At 41.8% G+C, this 18,256-nt stretch overlaps 1 protein-coding gene across 1 annotated transcript in view; it reads left to right on the top strand.

Annotated features, from left to right (window-relative positions):
- Window positions 1–18,256, top strand: part of SPAG6 (sperm associated antigen 6) — a 266,300-nt gene that overhangs the window by 17,703 nt on the left and 230,341 nt on the right. Inside the window, exon 2 of the mRNA XM_075316806.1 lies at window positions 930–1,025. Coding sequence (XP_075172921.1) covers window positions 930–1,025 — 96 coding nt within the window. The remainder of the gene's footprint in view (window positions 1–929; window positions 1,026–18,256) is intronic.

Here is an 18,256-nt window from a genome sequence, read left to right as displayed (position 1 = left end):
TACCTGCGTCCTCCGGCAAAGAGGTGGGCGTGTCTTTCCTTCGGCTGCTCTCCGCTCCTCCTCTTCTATTGGCCGCCTGCCGTGTGACGCCGCTGTGACACCGCACGAACCGCCCCCTTAGAAAAGAGGCTGTTCGCCACCCACAGCGACGTCGCTAGGCAGGTTAGTCCGTGTGACGGGGACTAATGATATTGTGCGCCACGGGGAGCGATTTTTTTTTTTTTTTTTTTTGCCCGTGACGCACAAACGACGAGGGCGGGTGCGATCGGCAGCGGTCGCTGTATGTAAATGGGCCTTTAGTAAAAAAAAAAATAAATAAATAACTTTAAAGTTAATACATATTTAACCCAAACAGAACACCATAAAAAACATTGCCATAATTGCTGTTTTCGTTTAACCCTCCTTCCAAAATATCGAATAAAAAACCTTAAGGGTAGTAATAAAAACTACAGCTCATTTTGCAAAAAGAAAAAAAAAAGCTTCCCCAGCTCTGTTTCTTTCTGTCAAATCTATATATTAATGGAAAATAAAAGCTATGGCTTTTCGAAGGAGGCAATGAAAAATAAAGCAAAAACTGTTGCATCACAAAGGTCAAAAGAGGCATCATAGGGGTAAAATGATCCATATATTCAGTGTTTGCTCCCGGAATGCTCTTGCATCTTTTATGATTGTTTGCTTTTGCATTGCAATGACAGCAGATTTGCACTTGAGCGTTTATTTCACTTTGTTAGGAGAGGTGCTGACTAACTTTTTTTTAATTGCATCTGGTTTCTCTGCTGGAGCCGGGATAGTCAAACATTTGTCTGCTGTGTCCTAGTTTTGTGTCTATGTTGTAATAATGGTTTATCTTGTATTTTTGCCAATCTTGTATATCTGTAATATGTAGTACAATAATGAATTTTTAACACTTCTTTGTCTTTTATATTCAGTGTTTGAGCAGTATCAGAGAGCCCGGACGCAGTTTGTTCAGACTGTGGCGGAGCTTGCCACGCGTCCTCAGAACATCGAAACCCTACAAAATGCAGGTAACCAGTTTCACAAAGTTTCTTTCATTGTGCATGTTGGAAAAGACTTTTATCACACGAAGGCTACTTTCACACATCAGCTTTTTTCCATCAGGCACAATCCGGAAAAAAAACAGATAAAACGGATCCGGCGGCGGATCCGTTTTATCCCCATTGATTTGAATTAGCGCCGGATTGTGCCTTATGGCCTTGCGTTGCATCCGGCTTTTGCTGGATCCGTTGTTATTGGCTGATGTGACGGCCGGATGGAACGTCTCTTGTAACGTTTTTTGTCTCTGACAAAAAAACGCATCGCGCCGGATCTGGCGCGATACGGCGTGATTTACAATAGAAGCCTATGGACGCCGGATCCAGTGTAATGCGTCAAAAAACGGATGTGTTCGCCGGATCCGTTTTTGTAAACTGAGCATGCTCCAATGTATTGGAAAAAACGGATCCAGCAAAAAAAAACAAACAAAAAACGGACGAAACGGATGCAAAACCAGATACGCCGGATCCGGTTTTTGACGGATCAGGTATACTGGATCCGTCAAAAACAAGGATCACTATGGGGAGATAAGGTATGCACACCAGTGACTATGTAAGGGGAATACATGAAATAGCAGAAACTGCTGTGTGAATACTGACTTGAAAAATCCAATAGCTATATGTAAGAGTGAAAATGTGAAAAATGGAATCTGCATTACTGCCATGAACATATGAATCAAGAGAAATTTAGCTACTGAATTGATCAATGCAATAGAGCCCCAACACTACGCCAAAGTATTTCTCTACGTTGGGGTCCCTAGCTTGTGTGTGTCCTCTCATGCAGTTAAAAAGCTTACCGTGTATGGGAAGCTGAGACCCAGGCTATTTATGCGTATGATATGGATTGGCAATAGGTGTGGTTGGGGAGGGTTCACAAACGAAAAACTACTAACAATAAGGAATAACGTTTGGAACACCATTTTTTTAAGTTTTTTTAGGTTTTTGCACCCAGTTCAGACTTAGAATGGTGTTCCAAACGTTATTCCTATTTGTTAAAAACAAGGATCAGGCGCATCCGTTTTTGCATATTCTGCGCCGGATCCATTGCATCAGGCACACGCCGGATTGTGCCTGATGCCAAAAATCTGATGTGTGAAAGTAGCCTAAAATAATATTTATAAACTTACGCTGAATATGGAATAAATGCAAAACCGTACAACACCTTTCCAGCTCTATTGACTCCCACTATACTAACAGGTGATATCCAGTCCAGCAGCAGCCATTGTACAGAATCAGTACACCAAAGCTCCATACGCTGTGCAGTGCTGTTTTGGGTGCTACTCCTCAGCTCCATTGACTTCAATGGGAGCTGAGCTACAGTACCTGAGAAGCATTACCATCTGCCATTGGAGCTGTTATCAGCTAATGGGTGGTGGTACCAGATGTCACTGATCTAATATTGATGGCCTATCTGATGAATAGTCCATCTGTATCAAAGTCCTGAATAATACCTTTAACCTCCTTCACGCCTTGGCCGTTTTCCTTTTTCGTTTTTTTTCCTCCCCTTCTTCTAAGAGCCATAACTTTTTTTTTATTTTTCCATCAAAATAGGCGTTTAAGATTTGTTTTTTGCGGTACGAATTTTACTTTTCTGTCACTCAATTCGTTGTACCATATAGTGTACTGTAAATTGGGAAAAAAATCCAAGTCCCTTGAAATTGCAGAAAAAAAGTGAAATATCACAACTGATTTGGGAGGGGGGGGGGGTTATTTACCATGTTCACTATATAGGTCAGTTTTACTATCGGTATAATCCTCCAGGTCAGTAAAAGTATGTAGCTATCAAACATGTATAGCGTTTTGCATTTTTTTTTTCTTTTTAAATTTAAGTGGTGAAAAAAAAATTAAAAAATCAGAACTGTGCGTGTAAAAACAAAATTAATAAAAAAAAAATAAATTAAAAAAAAATCACTTTTCGCTCCATTTTCCTAGAACTGTAACATTCTTATTTTCCAGGATCTGGGGCTATGAGAGAGCAGATGTTTTTTTTTTTTTTTTATGGATAACATTTCTGAGTTGATATTGTGATTGCCTTTTTTATTGTATTTTATTGCAACGCTGCAATAGGCAAAAACGTAATTCTTTTGTCGTTTCAATTTTTTTTTCGTTATGCGTTTTTTTTTTCCCGTTGAACTGCAGTCATCCTATTTGTCTCGATCAAACAATAGTGAGTAGTTTTTGCTTTCTAAATAAAACTTTGGACTTCAGCTAATTTTTTCATTTTCATGAAACAATGGACTGTTGTTTTTTTGGTTTTTTTTTTCCATGTCTCATCTAATTTATCTGTGTTGTATGCCGTACTTTTCAGACTACAAGACGCACCGGACCATAAGCCATATCGTGGTTTTAGAGGAGGGAAATGGGAAAATAAAATTTTAAGCAAAAAATGTGGTCATGACACATTGTTATGGGGCGAGGATCTGCTGCTGACACTGTTCTGGGGGTAATGTTCCCAAATTCTCTACTAAGGTACCCCATCATGATAATGATCCTCCTGCCTTGTATATGATCCCCATCCTTGTATATATGTCCCTCATCCTGGTATAGCCCCCATCCTGATAAATACCCCCATCCTGATATAGCCCCCATCCTGATAAATACCCCCATTTTGCTATATACCCCCATCCTGCTATATACCCCCATCCTGCTCATAATATATCCCCATCCTGGTAAATGCCGTCATCCTGCTATATACCCCATCCTGCTATATGGCCTGCATCCTGTGGCACAGAAAAAAATAAACGTTTATACTCTCCTTTCCTCACTCCCTGCAGCATCGATCATCTTCCTCTCTGTGTCGGTAGCAGCACCGCTGACTGACCTATGTGGATATCTGCAGCATCACGATGTCCTCCTGTCTGCCGGCTCGCTGATGTGTGTGGAGACTAGCAGTGTGCACATGGATGACATCATCGCTGTGCTCACTGCACTCTACACAGATCAGCTGGCTGGCAGACAGGAGGACATCGCGATGCTGCAGGGATCAGTGGCTGGTGAGTATACCGTACTTATTCACTGCCCCCCGTGCTGATGATGATACGCGGGGGGCAGTGAATACAGCCGCACATGATCACTCCAGGCTGTAGTTGCCAGGGGTGATCATGCGGGCCGGCGATTTATTATGCGCGCATCCCCTGCCCATCATCCCGTCCACCTGTCAGTGCTGGCTTCAGCGCTGAGAGATGATGGGCGGGAGGATGCATATGCAATGAGCGGGCGCACGTGTTCACGGCAGGTGCTGCTACAGCCTGCTCGTGCCGCCGATAACCTGCTCCACCGCAGCACCCTCAATCCCCGCAGCCCTACATTCAGACTATAAGACGCAAACCCCACTTTACCCCAACATTTGGGGGGAAAAAAGTGAGTCTTATAGTCTGAAAAATATGTTGATTTTTTTTTTTTTTCCCTCATGCATTTTTAAATCTGAGGCAGGTAGACTATTAAGTCAAAGGATAAAAAATTAAATAAAATCAGACAATGAGTCAATGAAAGAGAACCTGTCATGTGGAAAAATGCTATTAACTTGCAGATATATGGTTAATATCAGTCTGAACCTGCCCGTCGCCTGCACGTTGAACCTCCGCTGCTGGGAGGAAAAGCACTTTATCCTCCAGACAGCGTTAGGGTTTCAGTCGCACGAGTGGCGCCACGGGTTCAGTCCCTGCTATGTGTATTGTGAACTGTGGCTGTAACTGCGCATCCAGCATTGACTGACAGCTTCCTCTAATTCTGAGCAGCTGTCAGTCAGTGTGGGGTGCGAGGGTACAGCCAGCACTCTCCATGCACAAAGCGGTAACTGAACCTGCACCGGCACCGCCCCGTGACTTAAAACCGAATGCTGTCAGACGGATTAAAGTTTTTTTCCTCCTGGCAGCGGGGTTTAATGTGCAGGTGCCGGAAAGGATTAGAATGCTATTAACCTGCAGATTAACCCCATATCTGCAGGTTAATAGCATTTTTCCAAGTCACAGGTAACTTCACCCTGTCACTGACTGACAGCCGGCACTGTACGGATGCAGTGAGGAGCGGCTGTCAGTCAGTGCCCGAGCGCGGTTACAGCTGCCGCTATAGCAGTGACTAAATCCGCATTGGCGGCACTTCTGACTGAAAGCTGGAGGCTGGCAGGAGGAATATAGATTATTTTCTCCTGGCAGTGGGGTTCTCAGTGTGGCAGCTGCACAGTGTCGAACACAATTTAACCTGCAGATTAACCCCACATCTGTAGGTCAACCCCTCCACTATCGTGCAGTTTTCTGTTTTTGCACTTTAGTTTTTTCCTCTTTTTTTTTTTTCCTCTTTTTTTCCCAAGACAGCTATTTTATTTTTCCATCCACATAGGCACTTGAGAACAAACATATATAAGGAGTTTGTATGTTCTCTCAGTGTTTGTGTGGGTTTTCTCCGGGTACTTCAGTTTCCACCCACACTTCAAAGACAAACTGATAGAGAATGTAGATTGTGAGCCGCAATGGCGACAGTGATGATCACGTCTGTAAAGCGCTGTGGAATTAATAGTGCTATATAAGTGAGTAAAATAAATTAAAAAAAGTGTTTTTTTTTTTAATTTAAGTGGTGAAAAAAAATTCATGAATTTTGTATGAAAAAAAATGTTGCTTTTGTTACCATTACGTGACCTGTAACGTTCACATTTTTCAGGATGTGGCAGGGCTGTGGAGTCGGAGTCGTGAAGTCTGAGTCGGGGCTCAATTTGGTAGAGTCGGAGTCGGTATAAAATGCACCGACTCCTAAAATATATAATAAATTGGGGACAGTAGTGCAATGCAGAATGTGCTGAATATTTTACTAAATAATAACATTTAGTATAATGCTTATATTTAAGTGAAAAATGTATTGTGGTACAATGTGAACATTAGACATTTAATTGTTTTTATGATACAATAATCAAGATATTTAGATAGAACATAAAATATATTTATTGGAATACAACTTTAGAACACAAAAAACTAATAAATTGTAAATATGTAATCAGGGGCGTAACTAGAGTTTGATGGGCCCCGGTGCAAAGTTCAGACCTGGGCCCCCCCTCCACGTACATCGACATTTAGGGTACAGGATAATGACACTGACACTCGGGGTACAGGATAATGATGCTGACACTTGGCTCTTACTATCAGCACCCATCTTTCCTATTTTCTGATATCCATCTTGTCCTCGGCACACTGCTTCCCCATGCTCTGCTATACATCTTTCCCTCAGCACCCAGCTTTCCCATATCAGAGCATGGGAAAGCTGGGTGCTGAGACATGATGTATAGCAGAGCATGGGAAAGCTGGGTGCTGAGAGAAGATGTATAGCAGAGCATTGGAAAGCTGGGTGCTGAGGGAAAAGAGCCTTTTTCCCTCAGCACAAAACGTTCCCATCCCCTGCTTGTATCTTTGTCCCCCCTTGTATATAGTTCTCCAAATACAATAATGGCACCCACATAGCCTTCCAAATAGTATAGAGGGTTCCACATAACCCTTCATATATTAAAATACACTTCCATAGTCCTCCATGTATTATAATGCATTTCCCATAGTTCTCCATGCATTATAATTCACCCCATAGTACTCAATATATAATACTGCACCACATAGTCCTCCATATATTATAATGCACCCCCATAATCCTCCATGTATAAAGTAGCCCTTCATTATTATCTTGAATTTCTCTTAGTTCTCTATTTATTATATTTCACCCCATAGTTCTCCATGTATTATACTGCACCACATAGGCCTCCATATATTATAATGCAGCCCTATAGTCCTCCTTGTATAAAGTAGCCCTCCAATTATTATAATGAATTTCTCATAGTTCTCCATATATTATAATTCACCCCATAGTTCTCCATATATTACACTGCACCACATAGTCCCCAATGTTTTATAATGCACCCCCATAGTCCATGTATAAGGTAGCCTCCATAGTCCTCCATATATTATAATGTAGCCTCCATAGTCCTATATGTGTTATAACGCAACCCCATAAAACTTCATATTGCATTATGCCGCCCCATACTCCTCCATGCATAAGGCACTCCTATATTCCATGTATAAGGTGTCCTTCATTTTGTATTATGCAGCCCTCCCAGACCTCCATATATAATAATGCAGCCAGCCTCTCCAGGCCTCCATGTATAATAATGCAGCCAGTCTCCTCAGGCCTCCATGTATAATGTAGCAGCCAGCTTCTCCAGGCCTCCATGTATAACAATGCACCCAGCCTCCTCAGGCCTCCATGTATAATATAGCACCCAGTCTCTCCAGACCACCTCCATGTATAACAATGCACCCAGCCTAGTCAGGCCTCCATGTATAATGCAGTATCTCCAGGCCTCCATGTATAATGCAGTATCTTCAGGCCTCCATGTATAATAATGCAGCCACCCCAGACCTCCATATATAATGCAGCCTCCCCAGACCTCCATGTATAAAGCAGCCTCTACAGGCCTCCATGTATAAAGCAGCCTCTCCAGGCCTCCATATATAATGCAGCCTCCTCAGACCTCCATGTATAAAGCAGCCTCTCCAGGCCTCCATATATAATGCAGCCTCCTCAGACCTCCATGTATAAAGCAGCCTCTCCAGGCCTCCATGTATAATAATGCAGCTACCCCAGACCTCCACATATAATGCAGCCTCCTCAGACCTCCATGTATAAAGCAGCCTCTCCAGGCTTCCATGTACAATAATGCAGCTTCCCCAGAACTGCCTTCCCAAGCCTCTGGCCACCGTTTACTCACTTATATTAAAAAAAACAAAACACAAGTACTCACCTTCTCTCTTCCTTCCACCGCTGCTGTCTTCCCCGCTGCTCGTTCTCCCGGTGCTGCGGTTGGCGTCCTCCCGTCCTGCACTCTGTGCACTCAGCACAGCAGTCGCTCGGGAGTGACGTCATCGCACAGGGGGAGAATGGTGATGCATAGCGTGGCACCGGCCGTGCTATGCTTCATCATTACTGTGCGCGGTGACGAGGGAGACGCTGCAGCCGCTGACACCAGGTAGGGGGCCCCGTGCCGCCGCTGACATCAGGCAGGGGGGCCCGGTGTCGGCGGCGGCAGCGGGTCAAATAGCGGCCGCGAGGTCTGTGACAGATCAGCGCAGCTCCTCTCACATGGACAGGAGCTGGCTGCTGATCTGCCTGGCGGCCGCCGGGCCCCTAACCTCCCGGGCCCAATCGCGATCGCGACCGCTGCGACCGCGGTAGTTATGCCACTGTATGTAATATATATATAATATATACACACACACAAGATATATATGTAATCTACTGTATATTACATAGTGTATTACCGTACATATTTACAATTAATTACAGTTTTGTGTTCTAAAGTTGTAATTCCAATAAATATATTTTATGTTCTATTCAAATATCTTGATTATTGTATCAAAAAAATTATTACGGTAAATGCCTGATGTTCACATACACATGTTCATGTATTACAATACATTTTTCACCTAAATATAAGCAATATACAGTTAGGTCCAGAAATATTTGGACAGTGACACAATTTTCGTGAGTTGGGCTCTGCATGCCACCACATTGGATTTGAAATGAAACCTCTACAACAGAATTCAAGTGCAGATTGTAACGTTTAATTTGAAGGTTTGAACAAAAATATCTGATAGAAATTGTAGGAATTGTACACATTTCTTTACAAACACTCCACATTTTAGGAGGTCAAAAGTAATTGGACAAATAAACCAAACCCAAACAAAATATTTTTATTTTCAATATTTTGTTGTGAATCCTTCGGAGGCAATCACTGCCTTAAGTCTGGAACCCATGGACATCACCAAACACTGGGTTTCCTCCTTCTTAATGCTTTGCCAGGCCTTTACAGCCGCAGCCTTCAGGTCTTGCTTGTTTGTGGGTCTTTCCGTCTTAAGTCTGAATTTGAGCAAGTGAAATGCATGCTCAATTGGGTTAAGATCTGGTGATTGACTTGGCCATTGCAGAATGTTCCACTTTTTTGCACTCATGAACTCCTGGGTAGCTTTGGCTGTATGCTTGGGGTCATTGTCCATCTGTAATATGAAGCGCCGTCCGATCAACTTTGCAGCATTTGGCTGAATCTGGGCTGAAAGTATATCCCGGTACACTTTAGAATTCATCCGGCTACTCTTGTCTGCTGTTATGTCATCAATAAACACAAGTGACCCAGTGCCATTGAAAGCCATGCATGCCCATGCCATCACGTTGCCTCCACCATGTTTTACAGAGGATGTGGTGTGCCTTGGATCATGTGCCGTTCCCTTTCTTCTCCAAACTTTTTTCTTCCCATCATTCTGGTACAGGTTGATCTTTGTCTCATCTGTCCATAGAATACTTTTCCAGAACTGAGCTGGCTTCATGAGGTGTTTTTCAGCAAATTTAACTCTGGCCTGTCTATTTTTGGAATTGATGAATGGTTTGCATCTAGATGTGAGCCCTTTGTATTTACTTTCATGGAGTCTTGTCTTTACTGTTGACTTAGAGACAGATACACCTACTTCACTGAGAGTGTTCTGGACTTCAGTTGATGTTGTGAACGGGTTCTTCTTCACCAAAGAAAGTATGCGGCGATCATCCACCACTGTTGTCATCCGTGGACGCCCAGGCCTTTTTGAGTTCCCAAGCTCACCAGTCAATTCCTTTTTTCTCAGAATGTACCCGACTGTTGATTTTGCTACTCCAAGCATGTCTGCTATCTCTCTGATGGATTTTTTCTTTTTTTTCAGCCTCAGGATGTTCTGCTTCACCTCAATTGAGAGTTCCTTAGACCGCATGTTGTCTGGTCACAGCAACAGCTTCCAAATGCAAAACCACACACTTGTAATCAACCCCAGACCTTTTAACTACTTCATTGATTACAGGTTAACGAGGGAGACGCCTTCAGAGTTAATTGCAACCCTTAGAGTCCCTTGTCCAATTACTTTTGGTCCCTTGAAAAAGAGGAGGCTATGCATTACAGAGCTATGATTCCTAAACCCTTTCTCCGATTTGGATGTGAAAACTCTCATATTGCAGCTGGGAGTGTGCACTTTCAGCCCATATTATATATATAATTGTATTTCTGAAAATGTTTTTGTAAACAGCTAAAATAACAAAACTTGTGTCACTGTCCAAATATTTCTGGACCTAACTGTATGTAGGAGTCGGAGTCGGAGCAAGAGAAATTGAGGAGTCGGAGTCGAAGGTTTAGCTTACCGACTCCACAGCCCTGGGATGTGGGGCTGTCTGATGGCTTATTTTTGGCGCCGTGAGTGGATGTCTTTATTGATACCATTGTGCTTTGAGTGCTTCTTATTACAATATTCTGGCGGCTAACAAAAATATGTAATTCTGTGTTTTGTTTTTTTTTTTTTTCTCGTTACGTGGATAACACATCTGATTAATTTATTTTATATTTTGGTAGACTTCTACAAAAGCAGTGATACCAAATATGTTTTTTTTTTTTCTAAAGGGGCTAAAGTAAAGGGGGATGATTTGAACGTGTGTGTCTTTGTTTTCTTTTTTTCTTTGTTTTTTAAATGTTGTTCCCACTTTTCATTCTATTTAATAGTCTCCATAGGGGACTTGAAGCTGGTTTAATTGCTTGTGCTGTACAGATTAAGGCATCAGCACTCCTATCCGCTCGCAGCTATTAGGCTATGTGCCCACGTAGCGTATTTTCATGCAGTTATGCTGCGTTCTGCACCACAGCGTAACTGCATGCGTCCTGCGTCCCCCGCACAATCTATGAAGATTGTGCCTAATCCATGCCTACGTTGCGTATTAGAATGCAGCGCTGCCGAAGCGCTGCGTTCTAAAAAGCAACATGTCACTTCTTTCATGCGCTTTGGATGCAGCCCCCGCTCTGTCTACGGGAGAGGCTGCATCCAGAGCGCATGAAATAAGCTTTTCATTACGGACTGTTTCTGTAGCGATTTGAATCGCTGCACAAATTTCTGAAGGGACAGAACACAACGTGGGCACATAGCCTTAGAGGTACTTGATGGCTGATTAAATCAGTCATCATGTGCAGTGAAAGAAGTGAGCTTGGCGTGTGAGCCCCGAACACGCCATGTACCAATACATCAAAGATTGTGAAGGGATTAAGGCCATGTGTGCACGTTGCGTTTTTTCATGCGTTTCCAGAGCATTTTGAGCTGCAGCGTTTTACTGCAAAATTGCATGCGTTTTGATTTCCAAGCAAAGTCTACGGAAAATCGATTTTTGATGCTTAACGCATGCTTTTTTGACATTATAGTGAGGGTAAGCAGTTTATAATTGCCCTCACATGCATTCCGACTTTAAAAGTATTGTTTCACTCATTTTTTAGTTTATTTTGAACATAATTATTCAATTGCTTTAATAATTTTCGGTAAATTATCATTATAGTGTACGATTTAAAGATTATTTATTTAGGGTTTTTTTTCAAATTTTTTCCTACTGTTTGAATGTGCAAACTTTATTTAGTTGTGTATTTGTGTTGAAAACGCATCTCAATTTAAGCACTGAAACTGCATGTAAAACGCGGTAAAAACGCTATAAAAACACTTGCATATTTCCTGCACCAATATATGCCTTTTTTTTTTTTTTTTTAAGAATTTGATTTCTAACCAAAATTATAAATGTATACGCCCAGGCTTTATGAACGAACCACTTGCACATAGCTGATCCATATTGTGAGCTGCATTCATAGAGATCTATAGATGTGAATTATATAAATAGAGATAGGGATAGGAGTGTACTGTTCATATGTAGGAAAAAATACAGTCTATGCACCCCTGATCCAAGAGATTTCTGTTCAGGAGACTGAAATGATAAGTTCACTAGGGGACATATTTTTCAATGTAATTATGTAAAATTGTACTGATGTATTATAATTGCAAAGAATGAATGAGCGTGTGTGCCATATTTTTCTGCCACACTGAATTTTTAAGTGTCATAAAAAAGGGACATAGGTTGCAAGTCGCACACTAATTTCTACAACATATCTGCAGCTTCATTGTACAGCCTGTAGCTCAGTAGTCAAGCTCAAATCTTCAGTCATTGTTCACTGTGCAGAGAAAAAACCACGTTAAATCCTGTAATGAGCAGTAATGCTCCTAATATATATGTCACGGGGTCATTCTCCAATATCACACAATGAACAGAGCTAGAGATGATTAAACAATCCAAAGAACATTTATTCCAAGCAAAACAGAAAGTCCATAAAATAATCCACCACACAGAGGGTAAATTAGTCCAATAATGGGATAAATGTCCCGGGGATCAGTCACAATCCTCAAGCAGACCTTTTCCAGGGAAATTGGGGTTTCTAAATGTCTCTTTGGCGTGCTGCCTGTAACCTCAGCTTCTCCCACAGAGGATGAATCTTCCTGCTTCTCTCTTGTCTTTCCCAGCCAGACTCAATAATCTCCCAGGTAAGCAGAGAGTTTGGGTGGATCCCAGGCCCCCCTCCCCCAGACTTAGGAACAAAAGCCTGGCAGGGGGGTGATTAACCTGCAAACAGGACAATGTACACAGACTGGACAGAGCACCACGCCCTAACTACGAACCTACACAAAATTATACACAACACCCCATATTCCACCATCACAGTATATTATGGGGGACATATACTAAGACACATCAGCCGGAAAAAGTATTGTATCCTGAGTCATATCCCCCTCATTGCACATTATATTGAGTTGCAACCTTTAACGGCACTAGTTTACTTCTACTTTTCTGTTTTTATAATTTTTAAAAAGTAAATCTGCATCACTTTCTACTACAGGAGGACATGCCGCTCTGTCAGAGTTTCTGGGACACATTATAAATGTGGTGTTTATTCACAACATTTTTCACCAATACATTTCCACATTTATCAATCTCCAAAAATGTATGCTTCACTTAATTGAGCCCATTTCTCTTGATTTCATAGCTGGAAACACCTGGGCTCCTGCTGTATTTTGCCCTTGACAGATCCCCTTTCTTACTCCCATGCTTTCAAGCCTTGTCAGCAGGGGGTCTATATAAAACACACTAAAAAGGTGTATAAGTAGAATCTGCTCTTAAGATGCTAATGAAAATAATGGGGTTATTCTGGAAAGCTCATTAGTTTTTTATTTTGTCTCTTCTATTGGTTTGGGGCTCCCCACATTTATCACTGACTATTGTGATGTTACTCACTTTTGTAATACTGAAAATGAAAGCATTTATACTTCTGAATTGCTATTGGTTTCTGAAACAAGCACCAAGCAGACAAGTGTTAGCCAAGCAGCGTTCTGTCGAAGACTTAAGATCCTTGATACCTAGTTAGTAATTTTGTAGAATACAGGAAAAAAATTGCAAATGGATTGATTAGTTGTTTCCCTGAAAAACAGTTGTTGTAATCTGATACAGACATGCAGTAAATGGATGGTTCGATAATAATAAACTTTTATTTTTATATAGCGCTAACATATTCCTCTGTTCTTTACCTAGATCAGCAACACTGTCCCCATTAGGGCTCACAATCTAAATTCTCTTTCTATATGTCTTAGGAGTGTGGGAGGAAACCCACACAAACACAGGGAGAAAATACAAAGTCCTTGCAGATGTCCTTGGTGGGATTTGAGCCCAGGACCCCAGTGCTAACCACTGAGCCACCATGTAGCCTAATAAGGATTGGGTACTAATTTATAACCTATCCTGAGGAGATATCATCAGTATCTGATTGGTAGCGGTTCGACACCCACACAAGCAAATTTGGCGATGGTTAGATGTCAACCATGGACGGAACAGAATAGCATAGCTCTACACTTTTTAGAAGCCATTGCCGAGAGCTGCAGCTCAGCTCTTTATTCAGTTGCCGGAGCTTATAACAGCAGATCGGTGGAGGTGACAGATGTGGGGTCCACACCAATCTGATATTGATGAATCCCAAGGATAGGTCATCAATATCAAAGCAGTGAACAACACCTTTAACTTTTAAGTCCCCGTCACACGCAGCGATATCGCTAGCGTGTATACCCGCCCCCGACATTTGTGCGTCACGGGCAAATCGCTGCCCATGGCGCACAACATCGTTATGAGGCGTCACACGGACTTACCTGTCTAGCGACGTTGCTGTTGCCAGCGAACCGCCTCCTTTCTAAGGGAGCGGTTCGTGCGGCGTCACAGCATCGTCACTAAGCGGCCGCTCAATAGAAGCGGAGGGGCGGAGATGAGCGGCCGTAACATCCCGCCCACCTCCTTCCTTCCTCATTGCCGGCGGCCGCAGATATGCTGTAGTTCGTCGTTCCCGAGGTGTCACACATGGCGATGTGTGCTGCCTCGTGAACGACGAACAACCTGCGTCCTCAACAATCAACGATTTTTGGAAAATGAACAACGTGTCAACGATAGACGATATGGTGAGTATTTTCCATTGTTAACGGCCGCTCGTTGTGTCACACGCAACGACGTCGCTAGCGATGCCGGATGTGCGTCACGGAATCCGTGACCCCGGCGATATATCATTAGATATGTCGCTGCGTGTGACGGGGCCTTAAGGCTATTGATATATTTACATAATTAAGCCTTAATACAAAGATATGCAGTAAAAACAAAAAAGAATACTGTGTGAAGTTTGTGTGTGTATATATAACTAATATTAATAATTATTATTGTTTTTAAATATAATGGGAGCATATTCGTAACCTACCATAGCTGTAGAGAAAGACATGAACCACACATACCAAAATCATAAGTTGATCTACTGCCATTAGGCAAAAATTTGCAAAATGGAACATGAGGTTCTTGGTTTAACATTCTGGTCAGACTGTATGAAGTCCACTGCCAGGTCATGGCGAAGCACTCAGTGGGTCCCTAATTTTTTGTTGCCGAAAATGTACGGTGCCGTGAGCCAACCACTGCCGCACCAATGGTGAACAGCAGGGTAGGTGACCTGGTGACATACAACATATTGGTAGCATACATCTTTATATGGGGATATCCTCTCGAGCAGATAGATACTGATATATTTTGAATATGTCTGGAGGGGAAAATCACTAGAAAAGGAGATTATAGCTAGAATGGTCAGTGATGAAAGGAAACTGGAAACGAAAAGCACGTTGGCTGGATGAAAGAAGCCGTGGAAAACGGGGAAGCACGGCGAAAAACGGCCTATAGAGTATCTAATGGTCTGGCACGACTGAACGGATGAAATGAGAATCTGCCTATAGAAGAGTATTGTAGGTTCAAGCACAACTGAACGCATGGAATCGGAAAAGGCCTATATAGCATTGAAGGGTCGGGCACAACTGAACGGATAGAATTAGAATAGGCCTATAGAGCATTGACGGGTCGGGCACAACTTAACGGATAGAATTAGAATAGGCCTATAGAGCATTGACGGGTCAGGCACAACTTAACGGATAGAATTAGAATAGGCCTATAGAGCATTGACGGGTCGGGCACAACTTAACGGATAGAATTAGAATAGGCCTATAGAGCATTGACGGGTCAGGCACAACTTAACGGATAGAATTAGAATAGGCCTATAGAGCATTGACGGGTCGGGCACAACTCAACGGATGGAATCAGAATTGGAATACCTATAAAACACATCTCCTAATGTGATGTGGACAGAGCCTCAGATATGAATATAACAAAAAGGTGTTTTATAGATAAAGATTTAATTTGTTTTATACTTTGCATTCTGTCTCTTTTTCTAGACGAAAACGCTGGAAATATCACAGAAGTATACGTAATTATATCAGTCATATAAGATCATTTTTGTACTAATTTATATTAATAAATCTCAGAAGTTTGAGGTCAATCACTGGGGTTCTTATAATCTCCAATTTTTAAAACAGAAATAGGATTATTAGCCTGCACATTGCTTTCATAATTGTTAGTACTAAATAGTTTAAAGCTCTGCAAAGTCATTACAGGCTTTGTAATGTCTCTTCCACTTGATTACCATTAAGGCAGTTAATGCCCCATAAACTTGATTTATGGCCACCAAAACCAAATCACTGCAAGTCAATCACTGAGATTTGGAAACGTGTCTCAATCAGAGGTCCCCGGCTGACTTAAACATGCTGACACCAGGAAAGAAAACTGAAAGCACAGATGACGGGCCCTCAGTGAATAACTAATACACTTCTTAATTCCCATTTAAGATGTATTAATGGGCAAAAAGGAAGAAGTAAAAGCGGTCATTTTATACATTTTAGGAAGTAAAGCAGTCTAAATATTGAGATTCTGTTCTAAAGTGTAATTATTCCCCAAAAAGGGGCAAACTTAAATGTTTACTTTTTGTTTAGCTACTTACAATTGTTCCAGGATTCATGAAACTTTCGGAATATCCTATAAAATACTAATCAGCTTTAATGTCAGGGGATGGGGCTGTTAGATGGTGAGAAAAACTATGACTCTGGCACATGGCATCGAAGCTTTTCATCTATGGTATACATAGCATTTTACGATTTATTGAAAGATATTTGTACCCATGTATACCCCCTGAGTGACTTCCATCACCCAAGAGAGGTTAAAAAGGGTCCCTTTTGTCCTCTTTGGGGTAGTGTACACCAGAGTCTCATTAAGGCCATGCAGCTCCATTTAGCCAGGCCATTGGAAATTCCTGTGCCGCCATATGATGCCTCTGCCTGTGGTAGTAGCATTATTTTTCGGATGAAAATTGGTGCAATTATTTTTGTGTTTCATCACAGATTTGATATAGAAAAAAAACCTTTTTGAATTCCTCTGTATAAAGGCAGAGGTGTATAGAGGTACAGTTTATATCCTGAGAGTTCTGTGGGTGCTGTATTAGGCTATGTGCACACGCCGCAGATTTGGTTTAGAAATTTTCTGCACCAAATCTGCATGTTGTAGCAAAAAAAAAAGCGTCAAATACCGGATGCAGTTTTGGTGCGTTGTTGTTTTTTTTTTTTTTTTTTTTTTTATGTAATTGAAGGAGGCAGGGGGTGAAAAAAACGCTGCTAAACCGGACCAATAATTGACATGCTGCAGATTTTTTTGCATCAAAATCTGCACCAAAACTGCATGGGAAAAACTGCAACGTGTGCACAGCAAATCCAAAATCCCATAGATTTTGCTGGTTTCAGGAGAGGCATGCAGGTTTTAATGCAGATTTTTAAAAAACTGCATCAACAACTGCAGCGTGTGCAAAGGGCCTTACAGCTTATATTAGTATTAGTGGGTCCTACCTGAGTAGCTCTGCTTGACAGCCAAAGAGCTCTTGTGTGTTTGATAAGTTACCAAGGGGGACTACTTCCAGGACAACAGAGGCACATGCCATATCCCCAGTATATTGAAGCCTTGAGCATATCCACGGATCGCAATGATTTCAGCTACTTGCTACATTAGTTGGAAACCGATTAAATATAGAACAACACAATACATAAAATGATTCAATCTTTATTTAAGTAATCACAGGAAAAGTTTTAAAATATGTATGATGGATCCCACAGAGTGAGCAAGGCGGCATACTTACAGCAGGAGGACGTAAAGTTAAGATGGTATATGAAGGTACACTAGATCCAGCAAAAGAATATGTACAGCTCACTAAATATGCAGTAGCATAGCTAAAATATATCAAATACACAATGGCAAAAGTAAGTGACATGAAGGAATAAGCAAGAGCTAAAGATATAAAGAGCAAATATCAACAGGATCAGGCAAGTCAGAAAGATCTAATATCCATATCCATATATACCCATGTAATACTCCTCCCACTAGAATGGTGCCAGACCCCCAAATTGCGTTTCCGCGCTAGGCTTTGTCAGGAAGTGACAAAAATGCGCGTTGTGGTGTGGGGAGGACTGTAATCCCATGTAATACAAGATGTTTCTGACTGGCCTTTTTTATTATGCACGTATGTTGATTTATATTAAAAGTCCCCAACCTGTGGCTTGTGGGCCCATGATGTATAGCTCGCAGTGGTCTGACAGCTTGTTTAATTAGCACCAGGTCTAGCAAACAGCTATGTAGTGTAGGTCTTCAGATGGTGATTTCTGTGAGCAGACCCAATATCACAATGTGACTGCAGGATAGCGAGGAACAGGGAGCTATGAAGTCCCTCATGCTAGGGGACCCTATGCTATCTTTAACCTGGTGAATATACCCAAGTCCTGTGCCTTACTATTCTCCAGACCAGATCTAGTGTGATGGAAACACAGATTAAGACAGACAGGGGAGAAAAAAAACTCACAGGATCAAACAGTCAGAGATTAAGAAGAAAAGCAAGAGCAGGAAGGTAGCAACCATGG

The sequence above is a fragment of the Anomaloglossus baeobatrachus genome, chromosome 6 (genome assembly GCF_048569485.1).
Source record: "Anomaloglossus baeobatrachus isolate aAnoBae1 chromosome 6, aAnoBae1.hap1, whole genome shotgun sequence".
Lineage (NCBI taxonomy): Eukaryota > Metazoa > Chordata > Amphibia > Anura > Aromobatidae > Anomaloglossus > Anomaloglossus baeobatrachus.
The sequence above is the reverse complement of the archived record's forward strand: the minus strand, read 5'-3'. Positions and strand labels throughout refer to the sequence as shown.